Consider the following 26,893-nt stretch of genomic DNA (forward strand, 5'->3'; position numbering starts at 1 on the left):
GAGTGCTTCCGTAAGGTGTGACCTAGCCATTCCATACACGTAAAAGAGTAGATATATAAATACAAGACTGTCTTTATTCGGTTACTGATATGTCAATGCACAGTTTCTCTTTGAATGATACAAAAAGAATTCAATGAGTGCCGGAACTGAAAAGAAAGAAAGACCTTATACAGAGCAAAAGTTTGTTATTTACCGCTGTAATTATACATTGCTGACCTAAGAAACATGGCAGCAAGGCAGAACTCGCACAAGAATCAATCAGGGAAGAAGGTGCGAAAAATAAGGCGTATTTTGAACAATTTGGACGCTTGCGACACAGACATGCATTCATTGTAGATAGAGTAGCTCCTCTAGGAATTATCCTTGTGCCACTAAACTCGGCAGGCTTGAAATAGTTATAATCACGAGTATGTCATGGGCTGTTCGATGCTTCTTGCATGAACAAGGTAGTATTCACTACAAATCAGTGAAAACTCTTCCAGGGAGCTCAGAGAATTTGAAGTAAAACTACTCATGTCTAGATAAAACCGCATGGTCTTGATTGACATAACAGAAAAGGGGCGATGTGATTGGCCAGCGCGAATAGCGCATCATTCTTGTATACTAGAAGTGAATCTGACCTTTGAATGTAACGCAATAGTGATAGTCTTGCAGCATATTGCGTGACGGATCTGCATATTTGAATGGAGTGATCTTATGACTTCTCTGAACTCCTTTCATGGTTGTCGCATTAACTTAAATCTCTATGACATATAAATTGACATTTATATGACATTTAAATTTGCTTACTCTACGAGTAAGTTGAGATAGGGGTAGGGCTTATATGCCGGGAAAGTGACTTACAACTGTAGAATTTGTTTGTTTGTTTGATTTGTTTTGTTTTGTTATCAGTGAGATGGGCCTTTAAGCCGGGGCCTTACAACCGGTATTTTACAGTACTTTAGTATTCTTTCAATGTTGTGTTTGTTTTGACGTTTACCTATAACAGGTAATTTATTCTGTATACAGCTATTTCAATAAACGTTGTCGGGTTAAAGCGTAAAGCTAAAAAGCAAGACCGCATGGCGTTCTGGGTATTCACTACATATTTGCATATAAGCTTCACTGATTAAATGTACAAATTTGTATTTCGCACGTGAAGAATTCACGAGTTTGTTTTTCTTCTCATGAAAGTGAAATCAACGTTCAGCTTACCGGGCTTTTACAGCCCTAAGCTAAGTTAATCTATAAAACACATAGATTCGGTTTTCCCTTGTTTACATGCGTCTATTCATTTGTTATGTAATCCATTAATTTCTTATCCAGTTCATAACATAATAATGTGCATAATTTTCTTCCGAATGGGATCGTGAACTCTACTTTCCAGACTACTATTTCTATGCTGAGCGACGTTTAATGAACCACACAATACAAATTCTGCTTGTCAAGAGCTTGGACGACTGTGAATATCTTTGCTACCTGAATGACACCTGTGTCAGTCTTAACATTAAAAATAAAGATCCTAACAGTGAAAAGCATGAATGTGAGCTGAATAATTCCACTCACATGGAACACGACGGAGACCTTATTGCTGACACATCTTACTATTATCGCGGGGCGAAGGTAATATTATTACCATCACACATCAAAGTTAATGATTTTTACCTTCAGTTGTCTAAACAAAAAAAAAAGCGTAGGCACAAACGCTTTTGCACAACGGACGGTAACCAGATGCGAAACGTTTTCGTTTTTGGCGCAGATTATCGACTTGTTGTTCTCTTAATTCAAAATGTAAGTGCTAAAACAAAGGCTTTCTAACTTATTTTTGGAGGTAAAAGTTTACACCAAAAAACTTAAACATCCGTCTTTCGGTTGACTTGAAGTCCGTGGCTAAAAAAACGTCTGAACTTAAGGTCTCTATTATGGCCGAAATTAACGGCTTTTCCATAAGAGTCAACACTCGTTATATCAGACAAGCTCGGGACGTCGTTTAGTGTCTGTTATAGCGAGAGTCCGTAAAAGCGGGAGTCATTTCTAGTCAAACCTTTTTCGCCGGGGATCTGAATTTTGTCCGTAATAGCGAGTGGCCGCAATAGCGGGGTGTCCGCAAGGCGAGAGTTGACTGTAGTTTTAAAGTATCAGGGTGCCAGATATGACATAATCTGAAATTATACAACAATGAAAGATGGGTGTATTTATTGTCTAGCACATATGTCACGTTGACGACAAAAACAACTTTTTGCCTAGTTGTTTCACCCAGTTCAACATCAAATTCTCAGAAATAACGTTAAGAAAAATGTTCCTCAACCAGCATATATTTTGAACTTTGAGCTAAGGACATTCAAATTATATTATTTTTTTCCTGTTTCCTTGTTTAAGAACTCCTGTGGGAAGAGTCGGTGGTTGTGCGAGAACAACGCAACCTGTCAGTCCGGTTTTACAGACAAAGGATATCGATGTTTGTGCACTCCTGGATTTTGGGGCGAACACTGCGAGAAAGGTACGCTAATGAGTAGTCGCTCGTTCGCACGATATTGATGTACTTCATCGCCATCCTGTTTGCTCGATAATTTTAGTGTGTTTGATAGAGATCAAGAAGTGCCTTGAGTGTCCACGGTCAGTTTAACTATTTACAGCAAATTTTATCTTTAATAATTAAAGGAAAAACACAGACTAAAAAACTACCGATCCATTTACGTTGGTTTGCACTTTCTATGTATACATTTATATGTCTCTATATGGTGAAGGAAAGTTGGCAGGGAGGGGGGGGGGGGGGAGGTATATCATAATTATATCCAAGTTTCGAGGTGTTCCAAATAATGAAGGTTGTATTGTAATTGCTTTCTAAGTTGACTTCGAACTTGTCTTTTTTTCTACTGAAACCGCGTCTGTTTCACGATGCTAAAACAGATATATGAAGTGATAATGTGTGCCACGTTAAACAGGACGAAAGTCTTTCAGTTTATGTAGTGACCATAGGCCTGTGTTGTTACTATTTCTGCTGGTATTCGTGACTTCTTAATTCCCTTTTAAAGGAAACAAAAAAGGCTAGGGATAAGCAAAACCAGTGTTTCGATCCTTGAACAGTATCTAGGAGACAGATAACGCGTGAAAAATGTAGCTACACTTTAAATAGTGTCATTTATATATAAACCTTGTTTGGCTGCAGCAGAGATATTTCTACAATGATGAAAAAGACCTAGCTGTTGCATTCTCATCATGCTCATCATAACAATAATTGAATAGTTTTTCAAAGCAACTGGCTTGGAATCTTTTTCCCACAGTTTTCGCAAACTGTGCCGACCGTTACCAATTTGGAGAACGAAACAGTGGTGTGTATTCAATCAACCCTGATGGTTCAGGTGGCTTTGATGTGTTCTGTGACCAAACAACAGCTGGAGGCGGCTGGACAGTGTTCCAGAAGAGAGTGGATGGCTCGGTTAATTTTTACCGTGGCTGGGCCGACTACAAACACGGCTTCGGCTACCTGAATGGCGAGTTCTGGCTCGGATTTGATAAGATAAACCGCCTGACTAGCAGTGGACGATACATGCTTCGTGTTGATTTGGACATTGATGGGAACACGGTTTACGCCGAGTACGATTCGTTTGCGATTGGGAGTGAGGCCACTAGATACCAGCTGAGTGTAGGAAATTACTTAACGACAGGTTAGTTCTCATCATAATCAATAATTGCGTTCACTGCAGGCATTTCCTAATATTAAAACGTGCTTTGTGAATTCTTCTTTCATGGTAGAGAGTGTTTATGGATGGGAAAAAACGAGCCAGTCAGTAACACAACCGACTTTGGTGACTGTCCTAAAAATGATAGAACCCGAAGCTCTGTGTCACTGACGGACATCCCGGGGTACTCTTCGAAATCTTGGGCTCGGGTGCGTTGCGCGTTTCCTGAAACCGTAAACATATCTCGGACCAAAATATACAATTTTTGCTAGCCTGTTTCAAAGTTGTCCCAAAAGTTGGTGCCCCATTTCAGACAAAAGCAGCCCGAGAACTGCGTCGATTTGCCTAAACACTTGAGGACTTCAAATTCCCAAAGTTATTAAGTCTCAGTTTTCAAGAAATCAAAAATAACAATCATAACATAGTTTCTTTTAATAATTATACCTACAGTAATTGCTGACCAGAGTGCACAAACCATACTTTATTTTAGACCAAAGTGGTCAATAGTTATGCACTATTTTAGCAGGCGTCAAAATCCCATCCTGCTGCACATATATACATATATAGCCCAACCCCGCCGGTTCCTTCTCATACTTCTAGCAAGCTCAACATATATAATTACTTCCTTGCACACAATTTCACTCCTCGACAAAACTGGTCATAACAGTGTGCATGTTGTAAGTCACATATGAACTCAGTTGTTATGGTAAATGGTAATGGTAATGGTTTCTTGCATTAGGGCGGTTTTCACTTTAGCGTTAAAAGTTATTTGCCTTTTACTTTGGTTTTGCATTACTACGGTTAGTGATTGGTTTAAAAATATCTCGCTACTTTTTTAGCCAATCAGAACTAACACTAAAACCAATCGTGTCTCGCTCGCACAGGTTTTGCCGCACTTTGTGCCAGCTATGTGTATTTGCTTTGAGTTTTGATTGGTTTACTGGACTGTCTCTGTCCTTTGTGATTGGCCAGAGTTATGTAATTACTTTGCTTTTGGTTTGTCGACACTCAATTGAAAACTGCTCTTTGCCTAGCTTGAGTAAGGTTTCTGTTTTATTTGGTTTAGGAACCGCCAGAGATTCGCTGACTTTTCACAATGGTAGTCAATTTACAACGAAAGATCAAGACAACGACTTGAATGCCGATGGTAATTGTGCTATCAAAAACAAAGGTGCCTGGTGGTACAAAAATTGTCACAAAAGTAACCTAAATGGTGCCTATCATTCCGAAAGATATCGGGAGGGTGATAGTATTAGGTGGGAGGAATATTCGCATACTTCAGCTACACGAGCTGAAATGAAGATCAGACCGGTAGATTTTTAGAGATCTCATCTATCAGCTTATCTAATACCCTCAATTCTCTTAAGCGTGAAATATATATTTTTGTGTTATTCAAGCGTTTGAGTACTGGTTTGCGAAACCGGTGATTTTTTTGACACGTCCAAGGAATTATTATTTTTTTTTTTGAAAACTGCTACGTCAGTCACGCAATGATTTTGCAGCAAGCTTCACGCATAACTGCTTTTAAAAAAAGGGCTGGTAGCCAGAGAATTTTTAAGCCGGAATACTTTGAAGATGCTCTTCATTTAATAGAAAAAATTGTGTCCATTTTCATCCGTGTACAGTTGAGCCGGCAAAGTCGCGTATCAGAGACGATTGAATGTTTGCACAGCGAAATAATCTTATTTTTGTTCTTGATGTAAAAGCTTTACTTACACACTTCCCAAGACTTCAGTCAACAAAATGGTAATGTATAGTTTTTCTACGAACTATGATGGTATGTGTGAAGGTATCCGCAAAGCCAGCAAGTAAAACAAATGGTCTGCAAAATGAAAATGAAATCTTGGCGCGGGTAATTTAATACATGTAATTAAATTCTACCACGGCATGCAAAATTTCACGTTTTTGAAATTTTCTAAATCTTTTTGCCTTTTAAAATGTTTCTTTACCCCATCTTGAATAAAAAATCATCTAAAACGCTTTCATGTTCTTTTTTATTTTTTCACATTTGTATTTAATAGTTGCCTTTTTGGGCTTTTGAAACGAACACGGCATCTATTTATAGATTGAGGCACCATGTTGATGTTTACATATTTGCGTTATTTGTCGTAGTAGTTCACTCGACCGCTTTCTTGGCCAGGATTCAGATCCCGCACTTTTGATATTTACTCAGCTGGAGCAATTAAAATTTTATCTAATACCCCGATTTCTGTTAAACGTGAAAGATATATTTTTGTGTTTTTATTCAAGCGTTCAACTCAAGCGAGTACTGGAGTCCAAAACCGGTGATTGTTTCGACAGGTCGCTGAGGTCGATGTTTTTGCAGCAAGCTCCTGCATTTAAAAACGGCTCCAGACTCTACTTTGAAGACGCTTTTCATTTAGCAAGAATTGTGTCCATTTTGTCTATTTCCATCCGTGTACAGTTGGGCCGACAAAGTCGTGTGTCACAGACGAATTGAATGTTTACACAACAAAAGAACCTTATTTTGTTCTTGATGTAAAAACTTTACTTGCACGCTTTTCAAGAACTCACAAAACAAAATGGAAATGCAAAGTAATAATATAATAATTTCTTCAAACTAGAATGGAATGTAAATCGGTAAAGCCATCGTGTGAAATAATAGACGGCAAAAATGAAAACTTGCCCTTCGGCGCGTATAATTAATTAAATTTTATCACGGCATCAGTATTTTCACTGCTTTTAAGGATTCAAAATTTTTAAGAGAATGTATCCTTAAGATCCACAAACTTAATTTGGCTCATTAAATAGAATTCGCTCAAAATCTCTCCAGTAATTTCTTATTATAAGTAAGTAACAAATATGGAATTAGACTGGAGAAAAATTGTTTTCTTTATGAAATCTGGATAAAAACTTTTTACACATCCTGGTAGCCTCGACGGCCATTGGCCGGATCGTGAAATTTGGTAAAGTCCAACCACTCGCTCTAATACAAATATTGCAGCTACATCGCTAAAATACCGATACTTGTGAACAACAAGTCTTGGCCTTTTAAACTGGATGAACCGCATTGAACAACTTTGATTATCAAGAAAGAGACGAGGATCTTAATTTTGGCTATTTTGGACGTTAAAGGCCAGCTCAAATTTTCCTTAACTTTATGTAGTAAAATATCAAAAGTGGCTCGTACTCACAAGTTAAACTGCATATCAGCGGCAAGCTCCATCCTTCCACTCTGAGAATATGTAAAAATATTTGGCCGTTCTCTACTCCTTCGATTGTTGACAAGGGGCGAAACAAGTGCTACTCGGCGGATTTCGCCATGTTGTCATCATAACAATTCGAACCAACTTCAGTACCAAAAAGAGGAGAATTTTGTTAGATCACTAGTACATTTATCTCGCAGCGAAGGAAGAAATCACCCTGCAATCCGCTTTAATCTGAACGGAAATTATCACGTCGAGATAGTCCATTTTACAGCAACTTTTACAGCCACATATCGATCTTCTACTGCACGCCATCTTGGTTTTAACATCCGCTGACCAGTTTAGTCGGTCAGTATAAAATATGGACTGCGGACTGCGGACTGCGGACTGCGGACTGGGTATAAAACACGGACTGGGGTATAAAATGCGAACTCAAACTGCGGACTGGGTATAAAACATGGACTGCGGTATAAAATGCAGACTAAGCATGCAAAATGCTACCAAACGTGACCTGATGTTAAAAATAACTAGAAGCAAGGCTAGCTCGATAAAGTTAGCCTTTTTTCCTGCAGAAAGCCTGCTCGTAGGTTACAGCAAAGTACTGTCAAAACAACTTAAAATTCCTCCAATTGTGAGGAACTTAAAATTTGTGTTTGTTTCATTCGTTTTAGTCTTTGATTCTTGAATCGGAGTTGCAGTGGAGACTCGACTCAAAACTTTATATAATGTTGTCGATTTCATTACAGATAACTCGAACCTTCTCCGATCCTCCAGGTGGTTTTTTCCCTAATAATTTATTACCCTTGCTAATTCGAACTCCCGATATCTCAAATCTGTTTCGATCTCCCTTGAAGGTTCGAGTTAGTTATCATCATTCAACTCTATATCTCAGTATATCTGGCCAGCCTCAAGCGGTAGCCCGGGGTGGGGGGGGGGGGGGGGGGTACTCCCTATAATGGCCTAAACGGGGAGGCTCCGCCCGAAAGGCGTACCTTTTTCAGGCTTCAGGTATATAAAAGGGTAGGGATTTCACGAGTTTAATTATATGAAAGGGTATGGAAATCTGTCATTTGGCTATTTAAAAGGGCCTTTAATTAAAATATTTCGAACAAACGCAATTTATGGCTGTATTATTTTAATTTAATAGGCGCTTCATAAAAATGACAAGAAAACGTCCTATTTTAAGTCCACGCCATGTCTCTTAGGTATATGAAAGGGATAACTTTTCAGTTAAAGGTATACGAAAGGGGTACAATTTCTGTCAAAAATGGTATATGAAAGGGTAAGGGGTTAGAACTTGGGGCGGAGCCTCCCCGTATAAAACTTTTTTGAGTATTCCCCCCCCCCCCGGGAGCGGCAGGCACGTGAGAATTTGACAAACAATCCTAATTTGCATGACAATGAAAACCGGGTCAGACGTTTTTCCCCGTATGTTTTTCTCTTCTGCCAGTAGAACTTTTTAGCTTCTTCTGTACTTGAAATTTCGTACCTCTTTTTGGTATTACAGGAGTCTGAGGGCCTGTTTATATGGAGGAGAGTTGTCCCTGGTAGGAGGGTTACCCTCCATACCGAGCCACCCCGGGCGAGAGAGCTTTTCATACGTTTCTTTATAAATAGCTGCGAACCGTTTATATGAGAAATTGCAAAGTTGACTCGGGGGGCAGGGTGACCCTGGGTGGAGGGTCACTCGCTTTGAAGGGAGGGTGACCCTGGGGAGCGAGCCAACTTTTTTCCATATAAACAGTTTGGTTATTTTTGCCTCGCCTACCAGGGACAAGTTGACACATACGAAGCATGCGCAAACGCTAAAATCAGCAAAAACAAAAGTGCAGATAAATTGAAATCAAAGTCGGCGGTAAATTAGTCCAAAAAATGGTCTTGGTCGACGATTCAGCGTTCCTGATTTTAAAAAAAGCAGACATAATAGATGTTTCAAAACAACTCTCGCCAATCTTATGAACCGAGAGGGCCAAGTTTTGGCTCGGTCAACAGGGACAACTTTCTCATCTAAACGCTCGGCAAAAGATGGCTCGGGGGAGAGAGTAACCCTCCTGCCAGGGACAACTCTCCTCCATATAAACAGGCCCTGAGGGGTGTTGAATAAGCGAATGGCGAAACGTGAAAACAAACCGTGTGTTAGTGTAGCGAAAACAAGCAAATTTCGGCAAAATTCGTACGTGTCTGTCACGTGAAGCCAGACGATAATCCTCTCAACATTCGAGTTAGGAACCGGAGTTTTGAATCGCAACATCGAGCTGCCGTTTTAACAAGGAATAATTCATTTCGAAAATGGAATGTTAAAGAAATAAAATTCCTAAACGAAATAATTTACTCTTTTGTTGTTTTGACTGTAAGGGGCTCCGTAAGGTAGCTTGTTTTGACTGTATTAAGGAACTTTGCAGAGGAAGATCATAATTGTTCGTAGTGAATCCCTACAAGTTCAACGGAAGACGAAACGGTAAACTTTGAACAAGATTTATTCACTATCTTTGATAACAAACAACAGTGCAATACGGGGCGACAACCATAACAAACGTCACATACGCCGTTGCGTTACATGAATCATCCGCACAGTTTTGGCACGAACAATAAAGACATTTAGATTCAGGTTTTCGGCTATAAACGTCAAATCGCAAAGGTCTAGGAATCACGTGACCAGGCCCAGGGGTCACGTTTGAAGTTTTCAACGTACGTTTTCGACGGCAAAAGGTAGCTTTTTACGTTGGTGATTTCCCTCAAGGTTTCTTCTCTTTTATTTTTTTTAGTTATCTCACGTATTGATGCTATAGATATCCGAAGTAGTTATTTGTCTAGACGCAGAGAAAAAATTCAAGTTGAAAGAGTGCAGATTGAGCATTTTGTCTTCTTTTGAAAAACAAGCACTTGTATATGTCAAAAATCCAATATGGCAGCGGAAAGCTCGCAAGTAAATTCTCGGAAACTCACCGTATATTTCTCAAAAAACATCCAGTGGAACGGACGAATGTTTTGAAGGCGAACCAGTCAAATTTCAAGAACGATGTGAGCGTTAATTAAGGTAAGCGTCTTCTTTCACAGATACCGAGCAGAGCATTTTTTGAGAGAATTGTATTTATCGTGAAAGAAAAAATAAATTTTGATTTTGCGGTGAATCTTGACGAGCAGTTTGTGTGCTTTTCTTCGTGCCGCCTTCAACAACCGTCAATAAAAAAGCGGCGTTAGACCGGATTACTGGTAATTTTGAATTTTAGAATTTGACAAGTCATCTTTCCTTTTAGTTAACTTGTTTTCTACGCGAATTTGCTCGAGGTTGGAGACGTCTAGCTAAACCGGTGGAATTTATGATACCTCAAACGCCAAACAACTAACCTTAAACGGCTGTTTGCGGTTTGCTGTTAAAGTAAAAAACCTGTAGCTAAATTGTTTTGCTCAAGTATACATCCTTGAAGGGATGTCGTTATTCGCTTTTAAACGCATTTTATATGCTCAGTCCGCGTTTTATACCGTAGTCCGTATTCTATACCCAGTCCGCAGTCCAGTCCCAGTCCACAGTTTGAGTCCTCATTTTATACCCCAGTCCGTGTTTTATACACAGTCCGCAGTCCGCAGTCCGCAGTCCATGTTTTATACTGACCGTTTAAACTGGTCAGCGGAAGTTAAAACCAAGATGGCGTGCAGTAGAAGATCGATATGTGGCTGTAAAAGTTGCTGTAAAATGGACTATCTCGACGTGATAATTTCCGTTCAGATTAAAGCGGATTGCAAGGTGTTTTCTTCCTTCGCTGCGAGATAAATGTACAGTACTAGTGATCTAACAAAATTTTCCTCTTTTTGGTACTGAAGTTGGTTCGAATTGTTATGATGACAACATGGCGAAATCCGCCGAGTAGCACTTGTTTCGCCCCTTGTCAACAATCGAAGGAGTAGAGAACGGCCAAATATTTTTACATATTCTCAGAGTGGAAGGATGGAGCTTGCCGCTGATATGCAGTTTAACTTGTGAGTACGAGCCACTTTTGATATTTTACTACATAAAGTTAAGGAAAATTTGAGCTGGCCTTTAACGTCCAAAATAGCCAAAATTAAGATCCTCGTCTCTTTCTTGATAATCAAAGTTGTTCAATGCGGTTCATCCAGTTTAAAAGGCCAAGACTTGTTGTTCACAAGTATCGGTATTTTAGCGATGTAGCTGCAATATTTGTATTAGAGCGAATGGTTGGACTTTACCAAATTTCACGATCCGGCCAATGGCCGTCGAGGCTACCAGGATGTGTAAAAAGTTTTTATCCAGATTTCATAAAGAAAACAATTTTTCTCCAGTCTAATTCCATATTTGTTACTTACTTATAATAAGAAATTACTGGAGAGATTTTGAGCGAATTCTATTTAATGAGCCAAATTAAGTTTGTGGATCTTAAGGATACATTCTCTTAATGCAATTCAAATGTTTCTTCGCCTCATCTTGAACCTTTTTTTTTTCACATTTAGTTAAGATTTTAAGCAGCATCTCTTATCTAATACATGTGGTCTAATGCATGCCCTTTTTTAGTCTTTTTATTTTCTTTTGTAATTTTGTTAAGAAATTTTTCTGTTATTCTTGATATTTGACTCGTTTTATTCGTTTTTTTTTATTATTATTTATGTTACTCGTTTTATTCGAGCAGGAGCCAATACTGTAATTTTCTGGTTACTCCGCTCTTTTTAGCGAGGAATATAAAATATATATTTTTTTGTTTTTCATTCAAGGGTTTTGAGTTTCAGTCGGAACCGAACGGCGATGGAGAAATGACCTGCAATGAATTACGCAATCAAGAACTTGCGTTTGCGTGACTGCTTCCCAAAATTGACGTGAAGAGCTTGCATGTTTGAAAGCTGAAAAGCTTTCTTATCTTGTTCTTATTCCCATTTTTTTGGTGTGGTACATTTCTAAAAATGTTTACATGTAAAAACACGTCTTAGTTTTTAACGAAATTGTTTGTTTGTTTCGGTCGGAGATCATTTGTACTGCCATTTAACTGGTTTGAGTTCATTTATTCAAGATTGCACACAAAACGTTTTCAATACCTAGGTTATTCAGTATTCGGAGGAAAAATAAAAATTTGAAGGCCTAAGCAGGAATTTGTCCAAGCATGGACAAGCAATCCACAGACTTGCGTGTTACTCAATATAAATTAAATGGTATTTAAAAGTTTTTGCTGTACTTGTCTAATAAAGTAGTTAAACATCAACCGCCCGGTTTTAAGCATTAACCCTATTCAGACCGGGCTTTTTTGGTCTTTTCAGACCGGGGGGGGGGGGGCGGATTCCGCCCCCCCTCCGTAACTTCCAGAATATTTAAGCAATCACAATGAAACTTACAGGATATATAGTATGTCCCAAAATCTATCTTTTGCTATATGTCACGTGGGATGACGACGTCACATCACGTGACAATGACATCATAATGTCAAAACAGCCGCCATCTTGGATCCGCCATCTTGGATTTCGAATTTTTTCAAAACGTCAGAAAACCGCCCAAAATTACTGGAAAATACTCAAAACCAATAAAAATGTGCTTAAAACCCGTAAACAGATGAAAATAATTGCCATAAAGTTATTTTTCATTAATAGAAACAGGAAAATTACAAATTTGGGAAAACATGCCTGTCAAAATGACGTTGCCATGGTGACGTCAAGTTCCTGACACAACAACCTACCCTACCAAATTATTCCCAGATAAATTTTAGATAAAGTCTCAAAGTTTGGCAGCGTTTGGTTGAATATTAAAAAAAGTTATAAGCGTTCAAAGTCGGCGCGGGCACTTTCCGCCCCCCCCCCCCCGGTCTGGATAGGGTTAAGCTTTAGGCGTCTTGTTCTACATGAAACGAGCGTGGGACAAAGAAAAAAATCGAGTCCCCGACGGGAATCGAACGAAGCGAGTCTCACGTAGCTTAGTTGGTTAGAGCGCCCAACCGGTATCTGGGAGGCCATGGTTTGGATTCCCGTCGGGGACTCGATTTTTTTCTTTGTCCCACGCTCGTGTCATGTAGAATAATTTCTTCACTATTTATCACCGAGCTTAAAATCTACCATCTTTATTATTTACTACAAATAACTAAACTTATTTACAATATACAAAATATTTACAATATATACATGCACTAGCCTATTTACAATTTTCTATTTGCAATAGCTATATTTTTAATGGCCTTCAGTTCCCTATTGAAGGCAGCTAAGCTTTCTTTAGCACTCCAGGCATCAGGTAAATAATTCCAGCTTTTTAAGTTTTAAGCTTTGCTTTTGGCTTGGGCAGGGCAAAGTAGTATTAACGCTTCAGTTCATTTATACTATGCTGCTTCCGAAAAAGAAATCGTGTACCCAATGGAGCAGTTTTTTTTTCTTTAAATACTGTGTAAACTAGATTTGATCAGCTGGGTTGTATCAAATTATGATACTAGTACTAATAATTAAACAAATTTACTGCCGAAGGTTGAGTCAAAAAGTTGATCTGCGAGAATGAAACTGACAAACTATCTCTGTAAGTAAGCTATGTATTGTAGTGTATTGTAATTGTAAGTAAGCTATGTATTGTAATGTATTGTAAGTCAGTGTTAATCAATAAACTGCTTTATCTAAAAAAAAAAACTGACAAACTTAAAACTGTGTTCAATACTTGTGTTATTATTCGATCACTTAGTTTGTTTTTGGTGTAGGTAAAATCACTCAACGACGAGTTGTCATGGAAGTGGGCACAACTACATATGGACAGAATATTATTTGCAGCAAAATCACTGTCAGACGCTAATGCGCATTAGCGGACCATCATTTGTAGGCAGTCACTTGCAGGGCTCTTGGCCAATGGAATGGATGAGAAAAATGCAACGAATAATCATTAACAATCACATGTTGAATGAGGTTGAGCGATAGCGATAAAATGAATCAAGGTCGAGATTTGCGTTTTCCTGGCCGCAGAAGATGACACAAAACAATGAGCCGAGGTCTCGATAATGTCGCCATCATGCGAAAACCGAAGCCGATAATTGTCTTATTAGTCATTAAGGTTCATTAAGGTTCGTTTGTCTTCTTCCTTCCAGGTAGTCGTTTAGAACTTCCAGTGCTATCTTTCTTTCTCTTTTTTTCCCGCGTACTTATTACCTAGTATCTTTGCATATCGTTTCCAATTACTGTGGCGAATCTGGATGATTCAGCCACCGCTCCGCTCTCTCTCACTGACAATACAAACTACCAAAGAGGGAAAAGGCGGCGTTTGCATAATGCCACATGATGCTATTACAGTCAACTCTCACCTTGCGGACACCCCGCTATTGCGGACACTCCCTATTACGGACAAAATCCAGATCACCGGCGTAAAATGTTTGACTGGAAATGACTCCCTCTACTACGGACTCTCGCTTTAACAGAAACTAAACGACGTCCCGACCGTGTCCGCTATAACGAGAGTTGACTGTATCTACACTCTATTATCTGTAGAACTGAGGTCATTTTTTGCAAACATAATCCAATTGTATTTAGATATGACATTAAAATTCTATGTCAGTGTGAATAAGCTAAATGCTCTGAATCAATGAAAATACACACAAAAGCTTCAATATATAATAAATCGCATTAAACTCTATTATATTTGCGGAAATGACGTCAGCTCTGTCTGTTTGTAAACCTGTGTTGTATTTATATATATGGCAAAAGTTTTCAACAGAAACGATAGTTTTATTCTTGGTTGTTGTAGTTCGTCCTTTCGTTACTTATTTTTAGCAAGCTAGTTAAAATTAAATTGCTAAGGCACTTTAATTTGACCGAGTCTAAATATGTTTTTTTTAATAAGCTGTAAGCTTTTAGTTAAGGAGTAAAGAGATAGTACTCAGAATGTATGGTAAAGTGAATATTGTTGCTGCTGAGTCAAACCAGGTAGAACTGAGTTAAGTTTCAGTTGACAAATGTTTTAATAAATTATTGCTTTAAAAATTATGTATAATGTTCCATTCAATCGTTTTAAATATATTAGAAGTCTTTTTCGTTTTAAAATACTACACTTCCTAGCGTTCTTTGGAGAACTAAGCGATTTCAAAGGGCTGGAACAACGATGACAGATTTTAGATTAGGGTGAACACTATTTGGGATTAAATTAGGAACATGATAACTGCACCAAAATAGTTTATAGGAAGGTATTCTAAATTAGCAAGTATTTGCGGTAACGATAAAGATGACAATAAATTAAAGTTGTTTGTTCATTGACAGTTTTTTCCTCTTTGTTTGTTTGTTTATTTGTATCCATCCATCCTTCACCAATTTCAATAGCCCCTTTCACGGTTTATAGAAAAAGAATTAGGCTAAACGCGGAAGAGGATAACACATTTTGCCCGAGGGCATTGATGCCAAATTTTTTTCTTTTGAAAACGAATTTTTTCCTTTTTTTTTTCAATTCGCGTCCACACGTATCGTTTTCTGTAACACTCTTTCATCTGCATTTAAGACGCATTCAAGACAGTATAAATTTTACCCGCCGTTTTCACGCACACGTGTTTTTTTTCTAGCTTATGACAGTCTATCGCATAATACCATAATACTTGTCGCATGCAGCCACGGACAGCCCAAGACATACTACAGCCCATCTCTCTTTTGAATTTAAGTACTAATCAGCATGGTATGGTGAACAAACATCAATATGATTGGAATAATTCTTTAAAGGGACACTATCACGGGGATTTTAAAGCTTTTCGGTAAAAAGTACTAAAATTGGCGATTGGGTCTTCTCGTACATGAAATGCACCTAGTACATCAAGATGGAGATATAAAGTAAACTGTTGTGGAAGAAAGAAGGGAGCCATAATAATTTGTAGGTGTACCAACATCAGCCTGACTTATTCAAGTTGAGATTTAAAATTCCTGATGGCATCACAATAAAATCACTTGTTTATCATTTAAGCACACTTGCATAGTTATTTTTAACAAAATTGGAACGCTATTCGTAGTTTCCATATCATGTGTTGGGTTTTGAAGTGAAACTGATGACAGTGTCCTTTAACAAGTTCACTGTTCGGTGCTCCGTTTCTTTCAACAAAGTTCATATTTAAGCTAAAATATCTCAAATTGTTCCATTCCTGTTAGGTAAGGGTAAAACTTTATTTACGCAGGGTGGCCCATTCAGCACAGAGGCTGGTCTCCAGAGGGGCCCTGCTAAATACAATTTCTAAAAATACAAAATATCTAATTGTTTAAAATAGTTATAAAAATAGAGTTAAAAGCTTATGTTAAGTAATTAAAATGAACTGGTATATAAAAAAAATAAATATCGTAAATTAGGAGCTATGGAAAAAGTGGGCTTTAACAAGATTTTTAAAAGAGGAGAGAGATGCAGCTTGTTGAATTTTTTAAAGGTAGTGAGTTAAAAAGGGCTGAGCCAGAAAATCTAAAAGTACGCTTGCCAAGGCTAAGCTTGGGTTTAGGTAGATGGAGGTCAGCCTTCCTTCGAGTGTTGTAGCCATGTACATTGTAGTTCCTAATGAAATAGTCACTTAAATACTGAGGAACTAAGTTATTACATTAATGGAGGTCATCCATTACATTAATGGAGGTCATAATCGTTTATGGAGGCTCATAACGGTTTCCAGCACTTTCCAGCTTTTATACTTTGATGGGTCGTAAAACAAAACCTATTGTTGTTGAAGTTTAGCCCCCCTTTTTGATACGCTGTACTATAAATATTTAACAGTTGCTGCTGCAAGTATAATTTCAAAAAATGTCCAATCATTGCTGAACAAGTTGTGGGTATTTTCATTACGCCACTGGTGACCATAGCAACCGTAGAATCTGCCATTTTTTATTGGTGACTTTGAAGGGTGTGTCTTCGAAAGTGTTTGAAAGCTCGTTATTTGTTTCACCAGAACTTGATTGCCTAGAGCTACTATTTTCCTGCGCTCCCCTCCTTTTATCGGGCATAGTCAGCTCTCCTATGTTTCATCACTGCATCCCCTGTCCCAGCCTCGTGCTTCACTGTCGATGTATTCACGCCTTGCTAACTCAGGGATCTTCGACTTAACCTTCCTGCTAAACACCAATAAGACTTGTGTGACTAAAGTGCTGCAATGGGATGTGTTCTTGTAGGCTGTTAGGAAAAGTAAAAAAAAAATCGGATGTTCGAGAAGTTAAATCTGAGCTTTCTCCGGTGCGATGACCGTTTTTTGCGGTTTTCTGCCGTTAAATAGAATATTTGTAAAAGGAAGCTAACGCCATAGCTTTCAGTTACATAACAAGGCCTTAAAACTGACATAGTATGAGCAAAATCAGCGTTTTGACCGTGGCCATTATTTCTTACTCACTGCATAGTCCACTATAGGGAGTATCCGGGGTGAGTTGGGGGTGGTGAGGGTGGATGATGTTTGAATATTGTTTCGTCTGCTTAAGATTAAAAAAAAAACACTTTTTTTTGCCAAACCATGTTGGGAATTTTATTCTTGCTTTTTGGAAACATTTATTCCGGTAATTCATTGATGGGCCTGAAAGAGTTTTATATCCCACTATCTTTGCAAACTTTCACAGTGTCCACAGTGGCGGATCAAGGGGTGGGTCCCGAGGGGTCCTTATTTTTGGTAAAAGACGTTTAACTTCAGTAAAATAATGACTTCCCCCGCTAAAAATGTTTGAGTGTTTACCGCCTCAATAGTTCGAGGTCTGGATCTGGCAATGTTTCAAACGGGTTCTCACAAATATTGCAATATTGCGTAAGCTACATCTTAGTGATGAGGATAAACTAATTTTAGGTCTTCGTAAAGGAAAACGAAAAAAAAAATACGTTTAAGTTTATATAAGTACCCTGGCAGGTCATTTACGATGCCTAATGCTAAGTGATTTTTAATAATCTGCAAAACTAATATAGAGTGTGTGAAATACGCCATATTTTCAAGGTTATCTTTACATTTTTACAAATTTGTGCTTAAAAAGCTGACTACGATCTGTAGGAGTATCATTTAAAAAACATATTTAAATACTTAACCCACGCGGTAATGTTTACCGATTGTCTATCTAAACTCACTAATGAGTACTCGAAACTACATAACATAAATGACTTAAAAAAGAAATAAAAATTCATTTGAAACACGATTAAAATATTTTTTGTTTCATATTTCATTTCAAGGTTAACGATTTTGACGGAACATTTTCAAAAGTGGCAAGTTCGTTCGTAAATAGAAGAAATGGGCGTGAATATCGATTTGGCTATTGATTGTGTTTGCCTAATGTCAAATTAAAATGTTGTATTTGATAAAACAATAGAGAAAACCGACCAATGTTAAAATATTCAAAAAGCACCTGCCTAGCTTGTTTATAACGTCTTGGAATTAGTTTTAGTTCGTTGCTCTTAATTTTAACAAAACGTCCTTGCGGCATTCTGCCCATCGATGTTCTCTCATTTGCATTTTTTCTCGCTGAGTCTTCTTTTATGCCGACAAATGCGGTGGGAAAATTCTGCTATAGAAGGTGGTTGATCGATACTGTTTTGCATTCTGCCAAAGAATAACAACAATTACATATTTAATGTGTCACGAGAGATTCTGCAAGTCTTAGAAACGGTTGGTTTAACAAAAGTTGTTTAATAATCGTACCGAAGAGTTGTCAATTATTAACACTATTGGCGAAGTTTTAAAGTAATGTTGAATTTATCATCGTTAAAAGCATTTGCCTTTAATTAAATAGAATTCATTCGGTGTTAGACATCAGCGAATTGTCAAAGCGAAATTAAAAATCCCTGAAGGCAAAACATATTATGTGAATTTCGCTTTAATATTTTATAGCTGTTTTTCGAAATTTTGTTCAGTCATGGAGAACTATTGTAAAACGTTTTCCCTCAACCGTACAATTTTCAAGTTTCACATTTTCTTCACCAATGTTCATAGACAAAGGTTTGTTAGTTTGTCACTCAGTCACGTCCGTTTAGCTTATATCGTGATCGTTCTCTTAACCTTAAACTTTTGACCAGAACGCTTATTATCATGTGGAGAAATTAGCTGGTGATCAAAATGGGCACGCAAAGGGTTACGGCTAGCACCAAAACTTGTCAAGAAAAAAAAGTAAAATAAAACACGCAGCTTCTCGCGAGTGCGACAAGGCTCACAAGAATTTAGGAAGAACAAGAAATTGTCGCTAAGGCAAAGTCTTAGCCTGAAGAAACTTTACAAATTTATTTTAAATGTTCAAACGCCAAAGCGCACGTACCAGTACACTTGCGTCGATCCTTTAATAGCAACGCACAATAAAGTATATGATGGCCTGTCAAGTCAAAACTGTGAATATTTTCGATAATCAATTATCTTGAAAGAGGGTTTTTCGGTGCCCTTTGCAACGAACATTTTCAAAATTTCAGAAATTAAAAGCGGTAATTTGTCTTTTGGGGCAGATGTCTTCGTTCCATGTAAACGCTGCGATGACAGGGATATGTTAATTTTTAACAAAAAAAGCTTTAACACGCCAATTTATATCACCGGGCTCCAGGGAAGTAAATCGAGGTTATTTTTAAATTATTTTGCAAAACATACAGAATAAACTTTTGTTGAACAAAACGCAAAGTGGGAAAGGCGTCAAAAGAAACTGTCTGCTTTGCAAGAATTACCGACCTGCTAATGATAACTGAATAATACGATATTCGGTAGACAGACGAGACCTGTTAGGTAATTAGTCTTTCAAAAAAGCGGAATTAAGTTTGTTTATTTATTGCATTCGCCAAACAACGGTTTCGCGAACCTTCCATGAATAGAAATATTAATATATTAAAAGAATGACGGCATCAAAGGGCAAATAAACCGTCTGGTGTTTAAATTTTGTTTGGTCTGCTTAAAATGAGTAAGAAAACCTTTGGTAAACCATGTTGGGAATCTTTATCATTTTTATTCTTGCTCTTTATATAATTAGTAACATTAATTATTTTATTCGGGCAACTCCTTGATGGGCCTGTCCGCTGTTCCAAAATATCTATATTAATCATATTCAAAATATATTTCTTATCAGTGTCTTATTACAATATCCAGTACATTACAAAGCGATTAAGTTAGGAGAAAATGGAAAATTATCAACGAGGGATACTATAATCTTTGATAAATCATCAAATTCACGTGAATAACAACTGTAGCGAATCAATATTTTGAAGTCGAGGTTAAATAGCGATCTGGAACAATTTTCGTTGCGACAGGTTTTGAGGAAGGCTTTTATGTGTAAAATCGAAATTTTACATTTTATTTTCCTCTTTGATCCCTGGTTTTAATGCTAAATAACTTTGCAAAAGTTCCAAAACCCTTTAGAATTCTGTGGAAATGTGCGAATGTGAGAATGACTTGTTTTGGGGGGTTACACTCAATGTACCTTTTATTTCGAAAAGATATGAAGAACTTCATACTTGCGATCGAACGGCTTTTCTAAATTAGTATGGTCGACAAAACTACGCAAGTAAACAAATTAAATAACCATATTTTATTCCCGTATTAAAATACATAATTAAAACGGGAAGTCTTATAAACAGCGGATGTTGTCAGCTTGTTATGTTAAGCCTGAACTTTATTGGCTTACATGTGACAGTTACGTGATATGTTAACTGACTTTCAAAACATGCCATATTTCATTAGTCGATGTAAGCATGAGCTACTGCTTCGACTAGACAGCAATAGTGCTTACTCGAAATTATCTTGTCTTGTTCTTGAGACGACAGAACAGAAGACATCCTCAGCGGTTTGAGAATGAACTATTTCCTGCTCTTCGTTTTTCTATCATGTTTTTCTATGATGCCTCATCCATCTGCCGCGCAGGGTAAGTTCGAAAAATTATCCTTTTATCTGTAAAATGGTATTTTGCATTATGCAATCTTATATTTTATATCTATTTTGTTCAACTTAACTAAAGATAGCTGTTTATGAAATTCGTTTTAATGTGGGAAACTAATCTATCTCTACATGATGGTCGTTGGTTTGGAAATTGATACCTATATCTTTTTGGAGTCTGTATTGCTTTTTTCAATCTTCCCTTGCTTCGGCAATTTCCATAAAATTTATTTTTACAATATAAATTTATTTCCAAGGAGACGGGAGAACAAAAAAACTTAAATAAGGAATATTACTCTCATATTCCATTCAGTGGAAGTGACATCTAAATTAGGTCCATTTAACACATTCTACGACTTACGGATGGTTAAGAATTCACCGTCTAAAACGAGACTAGAGCTAAGCTAGTCTGATCAGCCGTAGTTTGGAAGCGATGCGACAAAGTGCTACACGCAGTTGCTTTTATAGCCTTTCGCTCTTCAAAATGATGCGCTGTCGTTGAAATTAAGCGAAATAAATCTAACCTTAACTTGCTTTATCTCTACGTTAAGACGCCAAGAAACTGCCGAACGCGGAAATCGACTTGACTTTATATTTGTCGTCTGAAGATAGATGGCGCTATATTTTCCTTAGAATGAAATGGTGTCTGACATTTAGTTCGTGCTCTTTGAAAATCGTTCGGGCAACCTCTCGATGCCTTTTAAGTCAAGGAAACGTCAAATTGAAGACAGAAAATAAAATAGAAAAAAAAACAGAGACCTTATTCGAATTCTCATTGAAGTCTCTTGTAATATGCGAGGATCCTTTTCCAAAATTTGTTATCTGAATTCAATCGTGAAACACGTACACACGTCGGCCTTGTTTGCCAAATTCATGCAGTTATTATTTTCATTTATTATATGGCTACAATAGTACGCGCGCTCTGATTGGCTGCTGAGCGGGCATTATTTTCTTGTAATGACCGGGCATTATGAAAATTTTTCTCGGCTCGACGGTTTTTTGAGTTGTGAGTAAAAGCTACTAGCGAGGGGGCAAAAACAACAAAAAATGCCGACAAAATATAACTATCTTTTCAATAACTGAAAGAAAAATATAAGCATACCGATACTTCTTTAGTATGAACGACGAAGAGAGCCACAGAGAGCGAGAGCGAGAGCGAGTTTTACCTCCAGTGTTTTTTTCCTTGATTTTTTTTTGAATAGTGCTTAAAGGCCATATAATAAATAACTTATTAACCTCGTCCGTTCGGTCACTACAGGGGAATCTCAGACCTCGACCTTGATGTATTGACCGAGCGACAGCGAGGTCAATACATCAAGATCTCGGTCTGAGATTCCCCTGTAATGACCTCACTCTCGGTTAATAAGTAGTATGTAATGGCGCGCTTTGAGCTTAATCAGTTTCTTTCATATTACTTAAAGATCGTGCTTATATATTTTTCCACTTGCAGTCATAAAATAAACAACACTGATTTTTTGGCTGTTAATGGAAAAACAACTGAGGAAGTTATTAGCAAGAAGATTCGCGTTAATATACAGTAACGATCCATTATTTATTAGTTCAATTTTCCGTGCACGTTTTGAAAAACACGCACGCGAAGCGCTATACACTGTGATGGGTAAAACGCTAAACCTGATCAATACCCGCTGTGTGACTTATCTTGGAATATAAATATTTTACACCATCAGCGATGATTGTTTAAATGCAAATCCGAACAGGAAGTTTTCAGGTATCTTGACTAAACGGTCAAACCTATTGCACATAAGGTAATGCGAACGTTTCTTGTAAAAACTTTGCAAGAGATATTTTACTGGCTTTCAAGCTGATGCTTAAAAAATTGAGTCGTGAGCTTTAACAAATACGTCGTGTCTTGCGTAATTTCCCTATTTCTATGGCAACGTACGCCCCTTCTATCTTGAAGCCAAGGGACTTGTTTATAAAAAAAAGACAGTCGTCAGGCCCCCAAAGCCTTACTCCATAACTGGAAAATACGTTTCCTGCTTTTGCTACACACTGATTTCAGAACGAAAACTCGGTCTCGTTTTATGGCTCGTTTGTAAATGACACTTGCAATCCGTATCTTTTTTTCTTTTTGCACAATTAACATATTGTCCAAGCAAACAGGTGGCAAAATTTGGCAATATATTACCTAATTCTCATAACCAAAGATAAAAGGAATATTTGAAAATCAGTAAGGAGAATTACGTAACTAAGCTCAGCACTGGGTAAATATTTTCCGATATTTTGAGATGAAACGTCATTCATAAGAAGATGTTGCTGATGCAATTCGAATAATCGATTTCTGTTGTTCACTTATTTCAACTGGATTGTGTGGTCTTCAAAATGCTTACAGCCCATAAACTCATCCAGGCACACAGGCATGATTAAAAGGAATTTTTAATATCAACAATAGTGTCTATTTTTGGCTTCAAGCTCGTACACGAATTGTCTCTCTGGATATTAAAAAACTCAGCGTGCGAAAAATTCTTCAAAGAAACTTATTGGAACTTAAATAACGATTACAAGCTTTACAACAAAGCTATATCGCTCCTTTATAACAGCTTATATTGGTCACCATAGATCACATTTTAAACTTTTGAATCATCCTAGATAAATGTTCCTAAAAAAAATGTCAGTAAAAGTGAGCCAGTTGGTATCTTTATTTTTTGAAAAAAAAAAAACTTACTTTTAAAATTCACGTTGGTCTCATATGCAATTACTGTATTCAACCAAAATATATACAATTCAGAAACATTTTTTGGTGCCGAAGGTGCAAAATGGTGTTTGTTTGTTGTATTTATTCATTCATTTGTTAATTTGCCTTGTTTTGAAACTTTCATTATTTATTATAAGCTGGTTTGATTTCCATATTTATTCTTAATTTCAGAATGGGATCGTGAATTGTACTTTCCAGACTACTATTTCTATACTGAGCGACGTTTGGTGAACCACACGATAAAAACCATGTCAGTCAAGAGCTTGGACGACTGTGAATATCTTTGCTACAAGGAAAACGCCTGCGTGAGTCTTAACATTAAAAATAAAGATCCTGTCAGTGGAACACATCAATGTGAACTGAATAATTCCACTCATATGGAGCACGACGAAGACCTGGTGAATAGCCCCATTTACTATTATCGTGGCGCGAAGGTGAGTAAGCATAAAACTCATAAACGTTTTGCCATCACTTGCTTAACTGCACCCCTTGAATCGAGAAGGAACATGTTCGTGTACAGGGACAATCGGCGAAAGCGCTTGGTAGCAGGGACAAAATGACAACACGAATAGACACAAGAAAATGTTCAGATACAGCGACCCATCCCGCTGTTGCTCCAACATGGCCCTGCTGTATTTTCGTTTGTGTGTGCACGATGTGGTTTGTTCTAGCTACATGACGTTGTTACACCTTCTTGTACTTAAACATCCCACTTTTTGCCGTCATTTGTTTAAGGTGCTGACACAAGAATGAGTATGTTCTTGTGCAGGGGCAACTGCCACGCAACATGTGTGTGGACAAAATCACAACACGTACACACAGAAGAAAATGCGGAGCAGGGAAACATCCCACGGTAGCACGATGGAAGCTTTTGCTCCAACATAAACCTGCTGTATTATCTTCTGTGTGTACATGATGTGGTTTGTAGTAGTTACTATATGCCGCTGCGATACCTTCCTGCACACTAACACCCCCACCGTGTGTCAGTATTAACTAACGAGTTCATACAAAGGGTGATTGACAAGTGTCCTTGCAACATCGAACCTTCCTTGCTCTGATGAACAGACAGTATTTCCCCAACGCCTGGCGTTATATCTATAAACCCGTTTACTATTGCAGTGGGCGCTACTCGCATATTGTCTTCATAACTTTCAACAACAAAGTGTAAACCAGACAGTTGTTTTAGGGAGAAATATTAAGTCTGAGCAAAGGGATCTGATTGTCTTGATGTACCGCCAATTTCTCAAAACTAATCTTAAAGGAAATGTATGGAAATAATTAAGAAGAATCGATGTTTTGAACTTAGTGTTGAAAAGGTAAAAAGCGATCAACAATTAAAAAGGACATTTCAGAAAGTTTAACTATTAATATACAGTATATTTTTTTCGCAACTTCTATTCATCTCCAGGATTGGCATAAATATGTACCGGTTTTGCATATGTATGTATGTACATGTATATGTTTTCTGTTTCCTTTATTTAGAACAACTGTGTGAAGAACGGGCGTCCGCTCTGCCAGAACAACGCAACCTGTCAGTCCGGTTTTACATACAAGAAATATCGATGTTCCTGCACTCTTGGATTCACTGGGGAACACTGCGAGCATGGTAAGTATGAAAGATGCCTTGACAAACAGCAGCGACGCGTAATAACAAGTAGCAAACTAGCATTTAACGTAAGATCTTAGTAAATGTCGAGCATTAAAAAATCGCAAAAGCCGCGCCCAATGTACTTGATGTGCCAAGAAAAGATTTTTTTTAATATATAAAACTGAGAAATAATGAGAAGGAAAAGGAAAACAAACAAGAAAGGAGGACCGCAACGTTCATATGAAACTAGACTTAAACCGCGTTTGCGATGTTAATGTAGTTTCCAATAACACCCATGGTGGATATAACTGCACTTGCAAACCTGGATACACTGGTGATGGACAGAATTGTACAGGTGAGATCTAAAGTCGTGTATGAATATGAATATGAAATTAGTAGATAAGTAGATCAGAACGATTCTCGAGTGTTATTGAAAGCATGACCAGTTTGATAAAGATGTTTGGCGAATGGAAACTTTGTATTTACAGTGCTTTACTAAAACCGCTTCTTAAAATATAATATTTTTTTCCTATTTCTCTAGTCTTATTCATTGACTTAAAGGGACATGGTCAGCGTTCTTACCGCGCTGACCTGGACACTAGTTTTCACGTTTTGAAAAAAGACCACTGTGGACCTTTTCAAAATTGCGAAGGCATCCCCCCTCACTGGGTGTCCGAGTATTTTAAAAAATCTAACTTCCTAACTTGAGTTAGGTGGCGCTCGAAACTAATAAAGGCCTTCCTTTAGCATACTGTCAGTCTAACGTTTATTCAATTTCATTCAATTCTAGACATTGACGACTGTGCCGGTAATCCTTGTCAGAACAATGGAAGCTGCATTGATGGTGTTAATGGATACAAATGCAGCTGCGAAGCTTGGTATACCGGGGAACATTGTGAAATAGGTGAGCTTAACAACACAGTACTTTGGGCGGCTTGAATAGTTATGCTCGTCATAATAGTCCGGCGGCTTAGCTCGAAATTTTATTTGAATTGTGCACTTTTTGATACAAGCATGAAACTTGGCACAATGAAAGTGGTCACCAACAGAAGTTTTTTCAGATATAGTGCCAAGCCCGAAAAACACCGGTTTCCATGGAAACCTTAATTTATTAACCCTATTCAGACCGGGCTTTTTTGGATCTTTTCAGACCTCCGTAACTTCCAGAATATGTAAGCAATCACAATAAAACTTAAGGAATATATAGTATGTCTAAACACCTATCTTTTGGTATACGTCACGTGGGAAGATGACGTCACATGACGTGACAATTACATCATAATGTCAAAACAGCCGCCATCTTGGATCCGCCATCTTGGATTTCGAATTTTTTCCAAAACGTCATAAAACCGCCCAAAATTACTGCAAAGTACTCAAAGTCAATAAAACTGTGCTTAAAACTGTAAAAGGATGAAATTAAATTGCATTAAAATAATTTTTCATTAATAAAAACATGAAAATTACAAAATTGGAAAAACATGCCTGTCAAAATGCCATTGCCATGGTGACGTCAAGTTCCTGACACAACAACTTACCCTACCAAATTATTTGCAGATAAATTTTAGATTAACTCGCAAAGTTTGGTAGCGTTTGGTTGAATCTTGAAAAAGTTATAAGCGTTCAAAGTCAGCGCGGGCACTTTCCGCCCCTCCCGGTCTGGATAGGGTTAAAATCAATGAAATTTCGTGAAATATTTGTTTGAAATATTTATCTGTTTTTTTTTTTAAAAAAAATACTGTTATGCCAGGTAGTGATACCAATGCGCACATACAAAATTTGGAATGAAATGCTGTAGTTTAGACTGTTCACAGCCCTATATTTCCCTATTCTCATTCATAATTATGACGCGGAATTCAGAAGTGCGTGGATTACATAACCCCATTTGTTTATAGATAGTTGTGTTAGGTAGTGCACAATCGCCGTATTTAAAGATCCCTTTGCTTAGTTTCGGGGCATTTCGAAAGAGATACGCAAGCCGGGAA

At 37.6% G+C, this 26,893-nt stretch overlaps 1 protein-coding gene across 1 annotated transcript; it reads left to right on the forward strand.

Moving 5' to 3' along the window:
• Nucleotides 1-1,329: 1,329 nt before the first annotated feature.
• LOC144665318 (ficolin-2-like) lies at nt 1,330-5,014 on the forward strand. Its single transcript, XM_078526549.1, has 4 exons — nt 1,330-1,602; nt 2,359-2,479; nt 3,264-3,647; nt 4,729-5,014. Exons 1-4 carry the CDS (start codon nt 1,396-1,398, stop codon nt 4,983-4,985), a joined length of 969 nt encoding a protein of 322 aa, XP_078382675.1. The 5' UTR covers nt 1,330-1,395; the 3' UTR covers nt 4,986-5,014.
• The last annotated feature ends 21,879 nt before the right edge of the window (nt 5,015-26,893 follow it).

The sequence above is a fragment of the Oculina patagonica genome, chromosome 9 (assembly GCF_052425735.1).
Source record: "Oculina patagonica isolate OP01 chromosome 9, crgOcupat, whole genome shotgun sequence".
NCBI classification, from domain to species: Eukaryota; Metazoa; Cnidaria; class Anthozoa; order Scleractinia; family Oculinidae; genus Oculina; species Oculina patagonica.